The 20,326-nt window shown below is 45.0% G+C and overlaps 1 protein-coding gene across 1 annotated transcript; it reads left to right on the top strand.

Annotated features, from left to right (window-relative positions):
• The first annotated feature begins 729 nt into the window (after positions 1-729).
• On the top strand, positions 730-20,012 carry pik3r4 (phosphoinositide-3-kinase, regulatory subunit 4). Its single transcript, XM_083909690.1, has 21 exons — positions 730-1,043; positions 2,607-3,331; positions 3,682-3,815; positions 5,283-5,493; positions 5,579-5,977; positions 6,063-6,197; positions 6,937-7,158; positions 7,243-7,416; positions 7,532-7,677; positions 8,647-8,850; positions 12,002-12,203; positions 12,800-12,891; positions 14,134-14,356; positions 14,432-14,597; positions 14,683-14,847; positions 15,728-15,939; positions 16,018-16,149; positions 16,229-16,329; positions 17,819-17,907; positions 18,005-18,125; positions 19,392-20,012. The coding sequence occupies exons 2-21, from the start codon at positions 2,614-2,616 to the stop codon at positions 19,560-19,562; spliced, it is 4,017 nt and encodes a 1,338-aa protein (XP_083765816.1). The 5' UTR covers positions 730-1,043; positions 2,607-2,613; the 3' UTR covers positions 19,563-20,012.
• Positions 20,013-20,326: the final 314 nt, after the last annotated feature.

Below are 20,326 nucleotides of genomic sequence, written 5' to 3' on the forward strand. Positions count from 1 at the left end.
AGATGAGAATCAGAATCTTTGTCATTGTGACAATGAGATTTAAAAAGTGCACGGTTTGCAGTGCAAAAACATAGAGTAATAAAATAAAATAAAATAAAAATATTAAAAAGACTACAAAATTAAACTTAAACTAAATGAGAAAGACAGTCACACAGTGTATGTAAACACTAGATTAAATATCTAATCTACATGTCATGTACGATGATAATTAGAGATGCAAATAAACTTCACCTACTATATTATAATAAAATAATAACATTGTGTTTTTTGTTTGATTCTATAAATCAAACAAAAAACACAATGTTATTATTTTAGAAATCTTTTAATTCTACGATTATATCAAAAATGTTTTATAGTCACATCTTAATTTATCTCTTAATTTTGTCGTCACTTATCACACTTTTCCCTGAGCTTTTGTTTGGTACATTCCATCCACATAAATCTTTGAGAACTCGTTTTTGGTAGAATAAATCTTTTAAACTTGTATTTAGTATCGGGACAAAGTAGTATTTTGTGGAATCGACCTTTAAAACATGAATTATTTAGACAACATCACATTTAAACTGTAAAGAAAGACGGTTAATTACACTAAAATAATACAAAAACAAAACAAAAATCTATTTAGACTAAGGAGTGCGCCTTCTTCTGTAGAGACGATCTTTGCAGTGACTCCTCGAGACCGGTGTTTCCGCTCTGACCCGGATACACAACAACACGTGGCAACGGCTACCGTGTTAGCTGCTAGCTCCGTCACACGGACTGCTGCTATTACCATTATTGTTATTATTATTATGACTTTATTATTGATATAATTATTTTTCCGCGGTTATCGTTGTGGTTTTTACTGACGGCGGCTGTGAGGCTGCTGTAGCCGCGACACTGACACACGGACACGGTTCATAGTGAAGGCTGCTGTCAGCGTTAGCCGCCGTTAGCATCAGAGTCACTGACGGGACGACGATCGTTCATCACAACAACAACAACAACAACAACAACAACAACAACAGTCCAGAGAGCCGCGGCTGAAGCAGCTACATCCGCGGGTAACTTCACATTCACGACGTCTTTTCGTTAACGTTCACTTTTAACGGTGAACTGAACAGGCTAATTTTCTCCATGCTAAGTTAGTTTGCTCAGGACCGTTATAGAGCTTTGCTGAATCATGTGACCTCTGCGTCAGTGTTCTGATCCGTCGTTAAAAAACACAAACGTGTTACAGGAGTTTGGTTTCATGACACGGCAAATAAAAACAACAATAAGGGTGATTTTCCCCTCGTGTTTAAAGCGATATTTCACGCTCTTTCAGTGTGGATATGTGATGGTAGCGACATAATAGTGCTGGCTGTTGTGACGTGAGCGCCCCCTGCTGCTGAGAACCAGCCTCAGACACGGCAGGGACAGCATTTAACCGCTTGGTGGAGGTTGGAATTGAACCCACAACCTTCCAGTTGACAGGCTTTGTCTTTCACTGTTAGACAGACTTTAACAACAGGAAACTGAAGTTTGTTAACCACTCACTCTCCCACACCAAAGCCCATAGAGAAAACCAGTGATTTTAGCTCACAGGGACACAGGAGCTGCTGGTCCTCTGCTGCCTCGTGTGGTCACTTTGTGTCACTGAAGTAAGTCTAAATTAAATAATTTAAAAGCCGAATTTTACAAAATAAGACGTTTGAAGTTAGTGATGGAGGCAGAAGTGGATCAACAACTCCTGTGAACTGTGTGCTGTGATGTTAAAATCACTGGTTTACGTCTATGGACTTTGGTGTGGGGAGAGTGAGTGACTTTGGTGTGGGAGAGTGAGTGACTTTGGTGTGGGAGAGTGAGTGACTTTGGTGTGGCAGAGTGAGTGACTTTGGTGTGGCAGAGTGAGTGACTTTGGTGTGGGAGAGTGAGCGACTTTGGTGTTGGAGAGTGAGCAACTTTGGTGTGGGAGAGTGAGCGACTTTGGTGTGGCAGAGTGAGTGACTTTGGTGTGGGAGAGTGAGCGACTTTGGTGTTGGAGAGTGAGCGACTTTGGTGTGGGAGAGTGAGCGACTTTGGTGTTGGAGAGTGAGCGACTTTGGTGTGGGAGAGTGAGCGACTTTGGTGTTGGAGAGTGAGTGACTTTGGTGTGGGAGAGTGAGTGACTTTGGTGTGGCAGAGTGAGTGACTTTGGTGTGGGAGAGTGAGTGACTTTGGTGTGGCAGAGTGAGTGACTTTGGTGTGGGAGAGTGAGTGACTTTGGTGTGGGAGAGTGAGTGACTTTGGTGTGAGAGAGTGAGTGACTTTGGTGTGGCAGAGTGAGTGACTTTGGTGTGGGAGAGTGAGTGACTTTGGTGTGGCAGAGTGAGTGACTTTGGTGTGGGAGAGTGAGTGACTTTGGTGTGGCAGAGTGAGTGACTTTGGTGTGGGAGAGTGAGTGACTTTGGTGCGGGAGAGTGAGTGACTTTGGTGCGGGAGAGTGAGCGGAATAGCGGGCCTATTAAAAGGCTCATCTAACAAAATCCACGTCAGTTTAAGTCCACAATATTTTGATGTTCACGTCTTTATCTCAGCGTTACACAGACCACTAAACCACTCAAAGTTGTAATAAAGTCCTGTACGCTTGATTCTTGTTTCTCCAGAGGTGAGATGGGGAACCAGCTGGCTGGCATCGCCCCGTCTCAGATCCTGTCCGTGGACAGTTACTTCTCCGACATCCACGACCATGAGTACGACAAGAGCCTGGGCAGCACGCGCTTCTTCAAGGTGGCCCGTGCCAAACACCGCGAGGGCCTGGTGGTGGTCAAAGTCTTCGCCATCCAGGACCCGTCGCTGCCCCTCACCAGCTACAAACAGGAGCTGGAGGAGCTGAAGATCCGGCTCCACTCCTGCCAGAACTGCCTGCCCTTCCAGAAAACCTCGCTCACGGAGAAGGCCGCCATCCTCTTCCGCCAGTACGTCCGCGACAACCTGTACGACCGCATCAGCACCCGGCCGTTCCTCAACAACGTGGAGAAGCGCTGGCTGGCCTTCCAGATCCTCAACGCCGTCGACCAGGCGCACAAGTCCGGCGTTCGCCACGGCGACATCAAGACGGAGAACGTGATGGTGACCAGCTGGAACTGGGTGCTGCTCACGGACTTTGCCAGCTTCAAGCCCACGTACCTGCCCGAGGACAACCCCGCCGACTTCAACTACTTCTTCGACACGTCCAGGCGGAGGACGTGCTACATCGCGCCCGAGCGCTTTGTGGACGGCAGCATGTTCACGACGGAGAGCGACCAGAACACGCCACTGGTGGACCTGACCAACAACAACCAGAGGAGCAGAGGGGAGCTCAAACAGGCCATGGACATCTTCTCTGCAGGTAAGAGACGCGAGGAAGAACTCCACAAAAAGACTAAAATCTACGTCACTTTAAGTCTACGATGTTTTAAGAACACGTTCACGTCTTTATCTCACTGTTAGACAGACTTTAACGACAGGAAACTGACGTTTGTAAGTTGTTTTTGTCAGTTACACAAACTAACCACAAGAGGGCAGCAGTAGACCAGCAGCTCCTGTGTCCCCATGAGCTAAAATCACTGATTTTCTCCAAGCCCTTAATCAGGAGTTTGAGTGTTTTCTCTCTCTGACTCTTTGTCAAAGTCACATAAAGGTCTAAAAGGTCTAAGTGTGTAACTTTTGCCGACCGACGTCGTCTTTGGTGATTTTCAGGTTGCGTGATCGCAGAGCTCTTCACCGAGGGCGTGCCGCTCTTCGACCTGTCGCAGCTGCTGGCGTATCGTAAAGGCCACTTCCAGACGGAGCACGTCCTCATGAAGATAGAAGACCAGAGCATCTTAGAGCTGGTAATGATTCACACTCTGAGCGAGACGCCGGCTGACATTTGAAAGTGATGTCATACGTGAGTCCGGCTCGTTCCAGTTTTGATAACTCGGGGTTATTTAGGGGTTAATGTGAGTTATGAGTCATTTTTATGCTTAAACACAACTCAATAAAAGAAAGCTCAGAAAGTGCAAACCCTCACTAAGGCTGCTCTGGATTATCATTAGTCAGCAGTTATTTCACCTGTAGACCATCAATATCATTAGTCAGCAGTTATCTCACATGTGGACATCAATATTATCATTAATCAGCAGCTATCTCACCTGTAGACCATCAATATCATTAGTCAGCAGTTACCTCACCTAGAGACCACCAATATTATCAATAGTCAGCAGCTACCTCACCTGTAGACCATCGTCATTGTCATTAGTCAGCTGTCATCTTACCTTTAGACCATCAATATTATCATTGGTCAGCAGTTATTTCACCTGTAGACTATCATTAGTAGTTATCTCACCTGTAGACCATTGTCATTAATCAGCAGTTATCTCACCTGTAGACCATCAATATTATCATTAGTCAGCAGTTATCTCACCTGTAGACCATCATTAGTCAGCAGTTACCTCACATGTAGACCATCGTCATTAGTCAGCAGTTGTTTCACATGTAGACCATAAATATTATCATTAGTCAGCGGTTTCACATGTAGACCATCAATATTATCATAGTCAGCAGTTACCTCAGCTATAGACATCAATATAATTAGTCAGCATCTATCTCACCTGTAGACCATTGTCATTAGTCAGCAGTTTTCTCAACTGTAGACCATCAATATTATCATTAGTCAGCAGTTATCTCACCTGTAGACCATCATTAGTCAGCAGTTACCTCACATGTAGACCATCGTCATTAGTCAGCAGTTGTCTCACATGTAGACCATCAATATTATCATTAGTCAGCAGTTACCTCACCTGTAGACCATACATATTATCATTAGTCAGCAGTTGTTTCACATGTAGACCATCAATATTATCATTAGTCAGCAGTTATCTCACCTGTAGACCATCATTAGTCAGCAGTTACCTCACATGTAGACCATCGTCATTAGTCAGCAGTTGTCTCACATGTAGACCATCAATATTATCATTAGTCAGCAGTTATCTTACCTATAGACCATCGTCATGAGTCAGCAGTTATCTCACCTGTAGACCATCATCATTAGTCAGCAGTTATCTCACCTGTAGACCATCATCATCATTAGTCAGCAGTTATCTCACCTGTAGACCATCATCATTAGTCAGCAGTTATCTCACCTGTAGACCATCATCATTAGTCAGCAGTTATCTCACCTGTAGACCATCATCATGAGTCAGCAGAGTCACATTTTCTTTTTGAGTTAACCTGTTTGCAGACGGATGAACAAATGGTTTTGTCTGACCTCTGAGGTTTCATTGATTAAAAAGCTAACGCTGCCCCCTTGTGGGTCTCAGGTGAATCACATGGTGCAGCGAGAGCCTGAGAAGCGTCTGACGGCCGAGGATTACCTGAAGCAGCAGAGAGGGAAAGCCTTCCCCGACATCTTCTACACCTTCCTGCAGCCGTACATCGCTCAGTTCGCCAAGGAGACCTTCCAGTCGGCCGACGAGCGAGTCCTCGTCATCCGCAAAGACCTCGACAACATCCTGCACAACCTGCGAGGAGGTGGGAGGAGTCTAAACTAAATGAGATGGTAGCATCTCACATTTACATTGTTTTTTAAAAAAAAACTACGCGTTTTCCTCCTCAGGCTCCGCCCCCTCCTCGTCGTTGCCGCAGGAAGGCGGCGAGGGCGCGCTGAGCTCCAGGGAGGAGCAGGGCCTCGTCGTCCTGGTGTCCGTCATCACTTCCTGCCTGCAGACGCTTCACTCCTGCGACTCCAAGCTCGCCGCCCTGGAGCTGGTGCTGCACCTGGCGCCGCGGCTCAGCGTGGACATCCTGCTGGACCGCATCACGCCGTACCTGCTGCACTTCAGCAACGACGGCGTGCCGCGCGTGCGCGCCCAGGCCGTGCGAACGCTGGCCAAAGTGCTGGCGCTGGTGAAGGAGGTGCCGAGGAATGACGTCAACATCTACCCAGAGTACATCCTGCCGGGCATCGCGCACCTCGCGCAGGACGACGCCACCATCGTCAGGCTGGCGTACGCAGGTCAGTGGCGGGACAGGAAGTTGTGTCGTAAAAAAAACCGTCGCATTCGGTTGCGTTAACGGGTGTTTGACAAACGGCGTTTCAGAGAACATCGCCCATCTGGCGGAGAGCGCGCTGCGTTTCCTGGAGCTGGTTCAGGAGAATAACGTCAACAACGAGCACGACCTGAGCGGCGAGGACGCCGAGGAAACGCTCCACCCCAACGAGAACTACGACTCAGGTACGCAAACATGGCCGCCATGTTTTAGCCACGTACATCTATGGCAGTTTAAGTCTACGATATCTTACCCGTTTGAGCTAAAATCACTGGTTTTCTCTATGGGCTTTGGTGTGGGAGAGTGAGTGGTTTACAAACTTCAGTTTACACAAGGAAAAGTCTGTCGAACAGTGGGATAAAGTAGATTTTGTAACTTTAAGTAGAATTTTGGAATTTTAAGTAGATTTTGTAACTTTAAGAAGAATTTTGGAATTTTAAGTAGATTTTGTAACTTTAAGAAGAATTTTGGAATTTTAAGTAGATTTTGTAACTTTAAGTAGAATTTTGGAATTTTAAGTAGATTTTGTATCTTTAAGTACATTTTGTAACTTAAAGTAGATTTTTGGAGTTTCACGTAGATTTTGTAACTTTAAGTAGATTTTGGAACTTTAGGTAGAATTTGGAATTTTAAGTAGATTTTTGGAATTTTAAGTAGATTTTGTAACTTTAAGTAGAATGTGTAACTTTAAGTAGATTTTTTGGAACTTAAAGTAGATTTTTTGGAATATTAAGTAGATTTTTTGGAATTTTAAGTAGATTTTGTAACTTTAAGTAGATTTTGTAACTTTAAGTGGAATTTGGAACTTTAAGTAGATTTCGGAAATTGATTTAGAATTTTGTAACATTAAGTAGATTTTGGAACTCTAAGTAGATTTAAGTAGATTTAAATGTGCCGTTGAACATGCAGCTGTGTGACGTTCAGAGTTGCAGGCTCTTCATGAGATGGTGCAGCAGAAGGTGGTGACGCTGCTCAGCGACTCTGAGAACATCGTGAAGCAGTCGCTGATGGAGAACGGCATCACGCGCCTCTGCGTCTTCTTCGGCCGACAGAAGGCCAACGACGTCCTGCTGTCCCACATGATCACCTTCCTCAACGACAAGAACGACTGGCACCTGCGGGGGGCGTTCTTTGACAGCATCGTGGGTAAGGAACCTGGAGGTACGTGACGCTGCGAGCTGCCGTTGGTGCGAATCTCACCCTCTGTCTGTCTGTGTCTCGGCGGTGAAGGCGTGGCGGCGTACGTGGGCTGGCAGAGCTCGTCCATCTTGAAGCCTCTGCTGCAGCAGGGTCTGAGCGACACCGAGGAGTTTGTCATCTACAAAGCTCTGAACGCGCTCACCTGCATGTGTCAGCTGGGTCTGCTGCAGAAGCCGCACATCTACGAGTTTGTCGGCGACATCGGTAAGAGCGACGGTAACGGCGGCGTCGCGACGGACACGCCAACAGAAAGGCGCCCTTGCGATGCTGTTCGAGTGAACCTTTTGATGACGTCTGGCTCCTCCCTCTTTTGCCCTAGCTCCGTTCCTGTGTCATCCAAACCTGTGGATCCGTTACGGCGCCGTGGGCTTCATCACCGTGGTCGCTCAGCACCTGAACGTGGCCGACGTCTACTGCAAACTGATGCCACACCTCAACCCCTTCATCACGCAGCCCATCATCCAGGTGAGTCATCGTCATCCTCATCATGACTCAGCAGTTGTCTCACGCCTGTTACATAACATCATTGTCATGACTCAAGCATTTATATCACCTATAGACCATCACTATTATCATTAGTCATTAGTTATCTCACCTGTAGACCATCGTCGTCATTAGTCAGCAGTTATCTCACCTGTAGACCATCAATATTATCATTAGTCAGCAGTCATCTCACCTGTAGACCATCAATATTATCATTAGTCAGCAGTCATCTCACCTGTAGACCATCAATATTATCATTAGTCAGCAGTCATCTCACCTGTAGACATCAATATTATCATTAGTCCGCAGCTAACTCACCTGTAGACCATCATCATCCTTAGTCAGCAGTTATCTCACCTGTAGACCATAAATATTATCATTAGTCAGCAGTCATCTCACCTGTAGACCATCAATATTATCATTAGTCAGCAGTTGTTTCACATGTAGACCATCAATATTATCATTAGTCAGCAGTTACCTCACCTGTAGACCATACATATTATCATTAGTTAGCAGTCATCTCACCTGTAGACCATAAATATTATCATTAGTCAGCAGTTCTCTCACCTGTAGACCATACATATTATCATTAGTCAGCAGTTGTTTCACATGTAGACCATCAATATTATCATTAGTCAGCAGTTACCTCACCTGTAGACATACATATTATCATTAGTCAGCAGTTGTTTCACATGTAGACCATCAATATTATCATTAGTCAGCAGTCATCTCACCTGTAGACCATAAATATTATCATTAGTCAGCAGTTATCTCACATGTAGACCAACAATATTATCATTAGTCAGCAGCTAACTCACCTGTAGACCATCATTGCCACGACTCAGCAGTTCTCTCACCTGTAGACCATCATCACCACCATGACTCAGCAGTTCTCTCACCTGTAGACCATCATCACCACCATGACTCAGCAGTTCTCTCCCCCCCCCTCAGATTGATAAGGAGTTGGTTCTGCTCAGCGTGCTGAAGGACCCCGTGAGTCGCTCCATCTTTGACTACGCGCTGCGCTCCAAAGACATCGGCAGCCTCTTCCGCCACCTGCTGCTGCGGCAGAAGAAGCGCGCCGGCTCCATCCCAGAATGCCCCACACCTGACGACCCGGCCATCGCTCAGCTGCTGAAGAAGCTGCTGTCACAGGTAAAGAAAGTCACTGATTTTAGGTCCACATCAGCAGATGAATCTGATGATTTTAGTACACGTGCACCATCACATGGTGTGTGTGTGTGTGTGTGTGTGTGTGCGTGTTTTCACACATCATTACACAGATTATTCCTGGAATAAAGCTGCTGCTGGCAGATTAAACTGTTCCTGTCAGTTTTTAAACCTCAGTTGATCGTTCTCAAGAAAAAGCTGTTTGTTCAACTTTCAGCTGTTTGTTTGGACCAATGTGTTCATATGGGAATAACTGAGAGACACATGTTCCCATGTTCAGTAGAAAATTAAATTCCAAATAAGACACCAGATCTCCTGTGAAAATGTCACAGTGGAATAATATAAAGAGAGTGTGTGTGTGTGTGTGTGTGTGTGTGGGCGCTGAGCAGAAACACAGATTCCCAGATATCAACAAAAGGGAATTGTGAATAATTCAGAAATTCTAACGAGGACAGAAACATGCGACTCAGTCAGTGTTTGACCTCTAACCTCTGACCTCTGAGACCATGATTCAGCCGTTCAGCTTTCTTTATCAGGCCTCTCGCTGTGTGTTTGTGTTTTTCCTCTTATCTTCAAAATGATGAGAAAAGTGTGAATTATCAAATTATGATCAACCATAAGATAAAAAGACGTCTTCTCCTTCTGTGACTCATGAGAATGTGAAGGACTCTCTCAGACTCTCAGACTCTCCCACACAGTTCCTGTTCTTCAGAACCTTAAACCACAGACACTCTTCTTCCTCTCTGGCCTGTGGCTGCGTCTGCCTTTTCCACACATGCTGTGTCCACATTCACTGGAAAAGTCCCACAGAGTCTCAGCTTTGATTTCTACTGTTCTCAGGAAAAAGCAATCAAACCATCATCAGCTTCATCTCTTCATCTATCACAAACAAATACTTCCCCACATCAAACACCAAGTATTTCCCGGCATCATTAACGCGAGGATATGTGCCGACAAATACAAATGTTTCCCGACATCATAAACGCGAATGTTTCCTGATATTATAATCACGAAGATTTCCCAGATATCACAAACCTGAGTATATACCGACATCACAAATAAAACCTGATTCTGAGTATATACCGACATCACAAATAAAACCTGATTCTGAGTATATACCGACATCGCAAACCCGAGTATATACCGATATCGCAAACCCGAGTATATACCGATATCGCAAACCCGAGTATATACCGATATCGCAAACCCGAGTATATACCGATATCGCAAACCCGAGTATATACCGATATCGCAAACCCGAGTATATACCGATATCGCAAACCCGAGTATATACCGATATCGCAAACCCGAGTTTATACTGATATCGCAAACCCGAGTATATACCGATATCGCAAACCCGAGTATATACCGATATCGCAAACCCGAGTTTATACTGATATCGCAAACCCGAGTATATACCGATATCGCAAACTAGAGTATGCCGATATCGCAAACCAGAGTACATACCGATATCGCAAACCCGAGTATATACCGATATCGCAAACCCGAGTATATACCGATATCGCAAACCCGAGTATATACCGATATCGCAAACCCGAGTATATACCGATATCGCAAACCCGAGTATATACCGATATCGCAAACCCGAGTATATACCGATATCGCAAACCCGAGTATATACCGATATCGCAAACCCGAGTATATACCGATATCGCAAACCCGAGTTTATACTGATATCGCAAACCCGAGTATATACCGATATCGCAAACCCGAGTATATACCGATATCGCAAACCCGAGTTTATACTGATATCGCAAACCCGAGTATATACCGATATCGCAAACTAGAGTATGCCGATATCACAAACCAGAGTACATACCGATATCGCAAACCCGAGTATATACCGATATCGCAAACCCGAGTATATACCGATATCGCAAACCCGAGTATATACCGATATCGCAAACCCGAGTATATACCGATATCGCAAACCCGAGTATATACCGATATCGCAAACCCGAGTTTATACTGATATCGCAAACCCGAGTATATACCGATATCGCAAACCCGAGTATATACCGATATCGCAAACCCGAGTTTATACTGATATCGCAAACCCGAGTATATACCGATATCGCAAACTAGAGTATGCCGATATCACAAACCAGAGTACATACCGATATCCCAAACCCAAATATTTCCCGACATCATAAACGCAAATATTTCCCAACATCATAAAGAATATTTCCCGACATAACAAACGACTATTTTCAGACATTACAAGCACGAGTATATACACCGATCTCACAAACTAGAGTATACCGATATGAAGAACTAGAGTACATACCGATATCACGAACTAGAGTATAACAATATCGCAAACTAGAATATATACCGATACAACAAACCCGAGTATATACCGATATCGCAAACCAGAGTATATAGCGATATCACAAACTAGAGTATATACCGATATCGCAAACCCGAGTATATAGCGATATCACAAACTAGAGTATATAGCGATATCACAAACTAGAGTATATACTGATATTGCAAACCAGAGTATATATATTGATATCGCAAACCTAAGTATATACCGATATCACAAACTAGAGTATATACGGATATCGCAAACTAGAGTATATATATCGATATCGCAAACCTGAGTATATACCAATATCCCAAACTCGAGTATATACCGATATCACAAACTAGAGTAACCACCGATATGGCAAACTCGAGTATATACCGATATCACAAACCCGAGTATATACCGATATCACAAACCCGAGTATATAGCGATATCACAAACTAGAGTATATACTGATATTGCAAACCAGAGTATATATATTGATATCGCAAACCTAAGTATATACCGATATCACAAACCAGAGAATATACCGATATCACAAACACGAATATTTACCGATATCACAAACACAAATATTTACCGATTATCACAAACACAAATATTTACCGATATCACAAACACAAATATTTACCGATATCACAAACACAAATATTTACCGATATCACAAACACAAATATTTACCAATACTAATATCAGTCATTTTACACCTTTTTAACCATTTTGTCATTTGTGCTGAGTCATTTCGAGCCATTTCAAAGTAAAAAGTCCAGATCATGACTCAGTGTTTGTTGTCCTGATGATCAGGGGATGACGGAGGCTGAGGAGGACAAACTGCTAGCGCTCAAAGACTTCATGCTAAAGTCCAACAAAGCCAAAGCTAACATGGGCGAGCAGAGTCACATGGGAGAGGCGGGGCTTAGCGGCGTCATCGACCTGGCCACGCTGGGCATCACCGGGCGTCAGGTGGACCTGGTCAAACCCAAGGCCGAGGCCGACGACAAGAGAGGTAACCGTCGCACCGCAGCGCCCCCTGCTGGAAATGACCAGTGACAACGTGGGACATTAAGACTTCGTTTACACACGACGAGCTACGATTAAAACACGATGAGTTATGTTGTGATTAGGTCAAATTATTATTGTTATATTATTGTTTTGATCAAATATAATTAAATTACAGAATTAAAACAATAGGAAAGTTTTAAATAACAGTGGTAGTTAGTAACAAAGTTACTAGTTAATGTTACAGCTCAAACGTTTCAATGAAAGTCACAATATGATCATTAAATGAAGCGACAATACGACGAGATACAAGTTTGAAAATGATAACGTGCAACATATTTACAAGATAACAATTATGAGATGTGCTCAGATTATAGTCACATCAAAGGTGTCCAATAGAAAACAGATGAGATTAAATGACTCTGTAATCCAGATGTTTCTGAACATCTGCTTCTCTAACATCCCTCATTAATCATTAATCCTGCTCCTTTCAGCGCACATATTTATCTTCCGAGTTGTTTACATGTTTACATGTGTACATGTTTACATGTGTACGTGAGAATCAGCAGTGGGCGGAGCTTAAACATCATGTGTTTGTTGCAGCGAGGAAACACACGAAACAAGACTCCACCATGAACGAGGAGTGGAAGAGTATGTTTGGATCTCAGGAGCCACCGTCCACTCAGGCTGCCACGGTAACACTGTCACCACAGTAACACTGTCACCACGGTAACACTCACCCTGTCACCACGGTAACACTCACTCTGTTACCAAGGTAACACTCACCCTGTCACCACGGTAACACTGTCACCACGGTAACACTCACTCTGTTACCAAGGTAACACTCACCCTGTCACTGTCACCTTGGTAACACTCACCCTGTCACCACAGTAACACTCACTCTGTTACCAAGGTAACACCCTGTCACCACGGTAACACTCACCCTGTCACCACGTTAACACTCACTCTGTTACCAAGGTAACACTCACCCTGTCACTGTCACCTTGGTAACACTCACCCTGTCACCACAGTAACACTCACTCTGTTACCAAGGTAACACTCACCCTGTCACCACAGTAACACTCACTCTGTTACCAAGGTAACACTCACCCTGTCACTGTCACCACGGTAACACTCACCCTGTCACCACAGTAACACTCACTCTGTTACCAAGGTAACACTCACCCTGTCACCACAGTAACACTCACTCTGTTACCAAGGTAACACTCACCCTGTCACTGTCACCACGGTAACACTCACTGTCACTCTGTCACCATGATAACACTCACCCTGTCATCAGGGTAACACTCACTCTGTCGCCACGGTAACACACACTCTGTCGCCATGGTAACACTCACTGTCACTCTGTCACCATTATAACACTCACCCTGTCACTCTGTCACCATGGTTACACTCACCCTGTTACCACAGTAGCACTGTCACCACGGTAACACTCACCCTGTCACCATGGTAACACTCAACCTGTCACTCTGTCACCATAGTAACACTCACTCTGTCACCATTATAACACTCACCCTGTCACTCTGTCACCATGGTTACACTCACCCTGTTACCACAGTAGCACTGTCACCACGGTAACACTCACCCTGTCACCATGGTAACACTCAACCTGTCACTCTGTCACCATAGTAACACTCACTCTGTCACCATTATAACACTCAGCCTGTCACTCTGTCACCATGGTTACACTCACCCTGTTACCACAGTAGCACTGTCACCACAGTAACACTCACTCTGTTACCAAGGTAACACCCTGTCACCACGGTAACACTCACCCTGTCACCATGGTAACACTCAACCTGTCACTCTGTCACCACAGTAACACTCACTCTGTCACCACGGTAACACTCACCCCGTCATCACGGTAACACTCACTCTGTCACCACGGTAACACTCACCCTGTCACACGTCCACAGGCAGGTGATGGAGCATCAGGTCAGATCAGGAAGAGCGTGGCTCCGCCCTCTGTGCCCGTGCTACAGTCGGTGGCGAGTGGCCCCGCCTACCAGCGGCGCATCAACACCTGTAAGGCTGAGCTCCAGCAGCTGGTTCAGCAGAAGAGAGAGCAGTGCAGCGCTGAGCGCATGGCCAAGCAGATGATGGAGAGCGCAGAGTGGGAGAGTCGACCTCCTCCGCCCGGTGAGCGTGCGCCCGCCGACGGTCGCCGTAGCGACCTGACGACGAGCGGCGCTAACGTGTGCGTGTTTTCCTCAGGTTGGCATCCTAAAGGTCTGCTCGTCGCTCACCTCCACGAACACAAAGCTGCCGTCAACAGAATACGAGTGTCGGACGAACACTCCATCTTCGCCACGGCGTCCAACGACGGCACGGTCAAAGTGTGGGACAGTCAGAAGATGGAGGGGAAGACCACCACCACCAGGTGGCGACAAAAACAAACAAACAAACAAACGTACCAAGAGTACGAGAACGCCACGTACGGCTAACGCCGCTGTGTTTCTCCACAGGTCGGTGTTGACGTACTCTCGTATCGGAGGACACGTGAAGACGCTAACCTTCTGTCAGGGCTCACATTACTTAGCTGTGGCCTCGGACAACGGCGCCATCCAGCTGTTAGCGGTGGAAGCTAACAAACCTCCAAAGTCTCCTAAAGTTCAGCCGTTTCAGACCAGGTGAGAAAAACAAACGCGCTCTCCACCTGTCTCACTCTGTCCTCACCTGTCTCACTCTTTCACACGTGTCTCACTCTCTGTCCTCACCTGTCTCACTGTTACTCTTTCTCACCCGTCTCACTCTTTCACACTTGTCTCACTCTGTCCTCACTTTTCACACGTGTCTCACTCTCTGTCCTCACCTGTCTCATTGTTAATCTTTCTCACTTGTCTCACTCTTTCACATATGTCTCACTCTCCTTCCTCACCTGTCTCACTCTTTCAGATGTCTCACTCTGTCCTCACCTGTCTCAATCTTTCACGTCTCACTATCCGTCCTCACCTGTCTCACTGTGACTCTTTCTCACCTGTCTCACTCTGTGCTCACCTGTCTCACTCTTTCACACGTGTCTCACTCTCTGTCCTCACCTGTCTCATTGTTAATCTTTCTCACTTGTCTCACTCTTTCACATGTCTCACTCTCCTTCCTCACCTGTCTCACTCTTTCAGATGTCTCACTCTGTTCTCACCTGTCTCACTCTTTCACATCTCACTATCCGTCCTCACCTGTCTCACTGTGACTCCCTCTCACTCTGTCCTCACCTGTCTCACTGTGACTCCCTCTCACCTGTCTCACTCTGTCCTCACCTGTCTCAATCTTTCACATCTCACTATCCGTCCTCACCTGTCTCACTCTGTGCTCACCTGTCTCACTCTTTCACACATGTCTCACTCTCTGTCCTCACCGGTCTCACTCCTCTTTACCTGTCCCCGCCCCCTCTTCTCTTCACCTTTTTGCTCTGTCCTCTTCTGTCTCACCCTTCATTGCCCACACCTGTCTCACTCCTCTTTACCTCCCTCTCACTGTCTCACCTCCCGTGTCCTCTCGTCTCACTCTCAGGTCTCTGGACCTGCAGGAGGACGGCTGCGCTGTGGACATCCACCACTTTAACTCGGGCGCTCAGTCGGTGTTAGCGTACGCCACGGTGAACGGTTCTCTGGTCGGCTGGGACCTTCGCTCCAACTCCAACGCGTGGACGCTTCGCCACGACCTCCGTCTGGGCCTCATCACGTCCTTCAGCGTGGACATGCACCAGTGCTGGCTCTGTCTGGGTGAGAGTCTGACGTCCAACGTCTAACGTCAACGTCTAACCTCGCGTTTCTAAGAGGTTTGTTTTTTTACCTCCACAGGGACGAGCAGCGGCACCATGGCATGCTGGGATATGAGGTTCCAGCTCCCCATCTCAAACCACACCCACCCGGCTCGAGCGCGAATCAGGCGACTCCTCATGCATCCGCTCTACCAATCGTCTGTGATCGCAGGTGAGAGGACGACACCTTTGTAACCTATAAAAACAGAACTATCCCTTTAACGATGACATTATAATGTCTCTGTCCTCAGCGGTCCAGGGAAACAATGAAGTCTCCATGTGGGACATGGAGACAGGAGATCGCAAATTCACGCTGTGGGCGAGTTCTGCTCCTCCTCTCTCTGAGATGCAGGTGTGTGTGTGCGTGCTAATGCTAAAGTTAGCGTTAGCATAATTTTATCGATACATTCATTAATACCTTTGTAGCTGAAGACACCTAAACGGAAAAGCATGCTAACAGTAGCACCACAGTTCATCGCAAAGTGTTAGATTCTTTAAAGTGCCGCTAACAGTAGCAACATAGTTCATCACTAAGTGTTAGCTTCTTTAAAGTGCTGCTAACAGTGGCAACATATTTAACCATAACCAACTGTTGGCTTCCTCAAAGTGATGCTATCAGAGCTGAAACATTTCATCATCACGAGTCTTAGCTTTTTAGTCTTTTTGAGTGATGCGCTAAAAGTAGCTACACATAGTGGCAACATAGTTCATCAGAAAGTGTTGGCTTCTTCTAAATGCCGCTAACAGTAGCAACATAGTTCATCAGAAAGTGTTAGCATCTTTAAAGTGCCGCTAACAGTGGCATCATAGTTCATCTCAAAGTGTTAGCTTCTTTAAATTGCCGCTAACAGTGGGAACATAGTTCATCTCAAAGTGCTAGCTTCTTCTACGCTCCGCTAACAGTCACAACATATTTAACCATAACCAACTGTTAGCTTCTTGATTGCGATGCTAACAGTAGCTCTACATCTAACCCTAACAAGTGTTAGTTACCTCAAAGTGATGCTAACAGAGCTGAAACATATCATCATCATGAGTCTTAGCTTTTTAGCCTTTTTGAGTGATGTGCTAAACGTAGCTACACATAGCTTACCACAATGTGTAAGCTTCTTTAAAGTGCCGCTAACAGTGGAAACATACTTCATCACAAAGTGTTAGCTTCTTCTAAGTGCCGCTAACAGTAGCAACATAGTTCATCGCAAAGTGTTAGCTTCTTCTACGTGCCGCTAAAAGTAGCAACATAGTTCATCGCAAAGTGTTAGCTTCTTTAAAGTGCCGCTAACAGAGGCAACATAGTTCATCGCAAAGTGCTAGCTTCTTCTACGCTCCGCTAACAGTCACAACATATTTTACCATAACCAACTGTTAGCTTCTTCAGTGTGATGCTAACCGTAGCTCTACATCAAACCCTAACAAGTGTTAGTTTCCTCAAAGTGATGCTAACAGAGCTGAAACATTTCATCATCATCATGAGTCTTAGCTTTTTAAACTTTTTTGAGTGATACGCTAAAAGTAGCTACACATGGCTAACCACAGCAAATGTTAGCTTGCGCTGCACCTCTTCATGTAGCGCCTGCTGGAACTTAAAGGAAGAGTTAGTTAGTAGTTAGTAGACATGCTGCGAAGTGTTAGCTTCAACCGTGTACACTGCTGCTGCTGCTGTTCCTTTAGCAGCAGCTCAAACACGTTTATTCACTGTGTGTGTGTGTGTGTGTGTGTGTGTGTGTGTGTGTGTGTGTGTGTGTGTGTGTGTGTGTGTGTGTGTGTGTGTGTGTGTGTGTGTGTGTGTGTGTGTGTGTGTGTGTGTGTGTGTGTGTGTGTGTGTGTGTGTGTGTGTGTAGCCGTCTCCTCACAGCGTTCACGGGATCTACTGCAGTCCGGCTGACGGGAATCCTCTGCTGCTGACGGCCGGATCAGACATGAGGATCAGGTGATCCTTTCACTCTTCTGCTTCAAGTTAGCGTGCTATGCTAACAGCTAGCGTCCAGCACGGCGTGTCCTGACGCGTCGTCTCTGGTTCTCCTCAGGTTCTGGGACCTAGCGTATCCAGAGAGGTCGTACATCGTGGCGGGAGGAGCTAACGACTCGCTGCACTGTCCGTCTGTTCTGTACAGCAGGAAGATTATAGAGGGGACGGAGGTCGTACAGGTAAATATATCGTATTGCGACTTAAATATCGTGATAATATAATATATCGCGTCATGACCTAAATATCGCAATAGTGTCGTATTGTGGCTTAAATATCGTGAGTATATATCGTGACTTAAACATCGTGATAACGTCGTATTGTGACCAAATACCATGATAATATAATATCGTATAGTGACCCAAATATCGTGATAATATCGTATTGCGACTTAAATATCGTGATAATATAATATATCGTGTTGTGACCTAAATATCGCAATAGTATCGTATTGTGGCTTAAATATCGTGTGGATATATCGTGACTTAAACATTGTGATAATTTCGTATTGCGACTCAAATACCATGATAATATAATATCGTATCGTATCGTGACCCAAATATCGCAATAATATCGTATTGTGGCTTAAATATCGTGAGGATATTGTGACTCGAACATCGTGATAATGTCATATGACCCAATTGTATCATGACTTTAAACATTGTGGCGATAATATGTTATGACTTAAATATCGTGAGGATATATCGTGACTTAAACTTTGCGATAATACCGTATTGCGGCTCAAATATCGTGAGGATATCGTGACTCAAACATCGTGACAATGTCGTATTGACATAAGTGACCTAAGTATCGCAATGACAATCGATCGTTACTTATATCTCGGTGATGATATCGTATCGTGACCCAAGTATCGAGTGATAAGTAAATATTGTGAGGATATCGTGACCTAAATATCGTGATATTTTGTGGCTTAAATATCATAATATAATGACATGGTATCGTGACTTAAACTTCGCGATAATATCGTATTGTGACTTAAATATCGTGAGGATATCGTGACTCAAACATCATGATAATGTCCTATTGTGACCTAAATATCGTATCGTGATGTTTCTCGCGATTTTCCACCCTTAATGTCCGAGTATCTAAATTTATCGGTAATACGCGCGCGACCGATTTTAAATGATTTGTGACGTTACTCCGATTTTTCCGAGGTCGTAAAAATTCCAACAAGGAACTCCACAGTTCCGACTTTTCCGACTATAACTTGGAACGCACCACTATCCTCAGGGGCGGAGCCTCAAACTCACAATAACCGCGCACACTTTGGTGCATGCGTTTCCCATCATGCACCTGTGACGCGCTAACACGGTTGTTGTGTGTGTGTGTGTGTGTGTGTGTGTGTGTGTGTGTGTGTGTGTGTGTGTGTGTGTGTGTGTGTGTGTGTGTGTGTGTGTGTGTGTGTGTGTGTGTGTGTGTGTGTGCAGGAGATCCACAGTAAACAGAAGAGCGGCGTGGTGGAGGACTCGCCTCGCCGCGGCCCAGAATCCCTCCCCGTGGGACACCATGACATCATCACCGACATCGCCACCTTCCAAACCACGCAGGGTTTCATCGTAACCTCGTCCAGAGACGGGATCGTCAAAGTCTGGAAGTGAAGACGGACGGATCGCGAATCGCGTTTCTTCATTCTTAGCGTAAAGCTAACCGCTCTGCGCCGAAAAAACAGATTTTTTTCTGTGCGGATACTAAAATAAAAATCTGGTTTTCGGTTGCGTCGGCGACATCGCGTCTGTTAGCGGTGGCGCTCTTTGTAGCCGCGGACGATTTAATATACGAGAAAAAAGGAAAACATGTCGGGGATAAATCACGTCACAATTTCGTCATTTTTCTCCGTCACATCACGACAAACGGGAAAAATCATGAGTCGTAGCTTTTTACGTCGTTTAATTCCGACTAATTAATTCCGAATTCCGAGATATAATATATAATATTGATGATCATCAAACCACAAAATAACCGTTAAAAACAAACTCATCACGTCTTTATTTTGTACATACTTTATTTTGAAAGGTATATAAAGAGTCATGTGACCTGTGTCAGTGTTTGTCTGCTCAATAAAGTCGGACATTTCATCTGCGATCTTTCTTGTGTTTTTACCAATTTTAAACCTTTCGCGATCTTCGGCTAACGTTTAGCTAACTTAGCTAACACATTTATACGAGTTAACGTTTAGCTTTTTAAAGATCTTTTCACTTCATTTTGTTTTTGGTGACTTTATTCTAGCAGATGTTATCTTTTGGCAGAATTTTAACGCATCTTTAGCGTACCTATTTTGGCTATGCTTTGATTAGCTAATGTAGCTAACCTTTAATCTACGTTACAAACCATGCACGTAACTTTAATTATATCTTTTTTTAAG

Source organism: Microchirus variegatus (genome assembly GCF_963457635.1).
Source record: "Microchirus variegatus genome assembly, chromosome: 2".
Lineage (NCBI taxonomy): Eukaryota > Metazoa > Chordata > Actinopteri > Pleuronectiformes > Soleidae > Microchirus > Microchirus variegatus.

What these genes read in the sequence shown, in the direction of transcription:
- pik3r4 (XM_083909690.1), top strand. Translation starts at nt 2,614, where the DNA reads ATGGGGAACCAGCTGGCTGGCATCGCCCCGTCTCAGATCCTGTCCGTG. An exon ending in CAACGAGAACTACGACTCAG is followed by an intron (nt 6,198 to 6,936) that starts GTACGCAAACAT and finishes TGTGACGTTCAG; the next exon opens with AGTTGCAGGCTCTTCATGAG. An exon ending in CCAATCGTCTGTGATCGCAG is followed by an intron (nt 16,150 to 16,228) that starts GTGAGAGGACGA and finishes CTCTGTCCTCAG; the next exon opens with CGGTCCAGGGAAACAATGAA.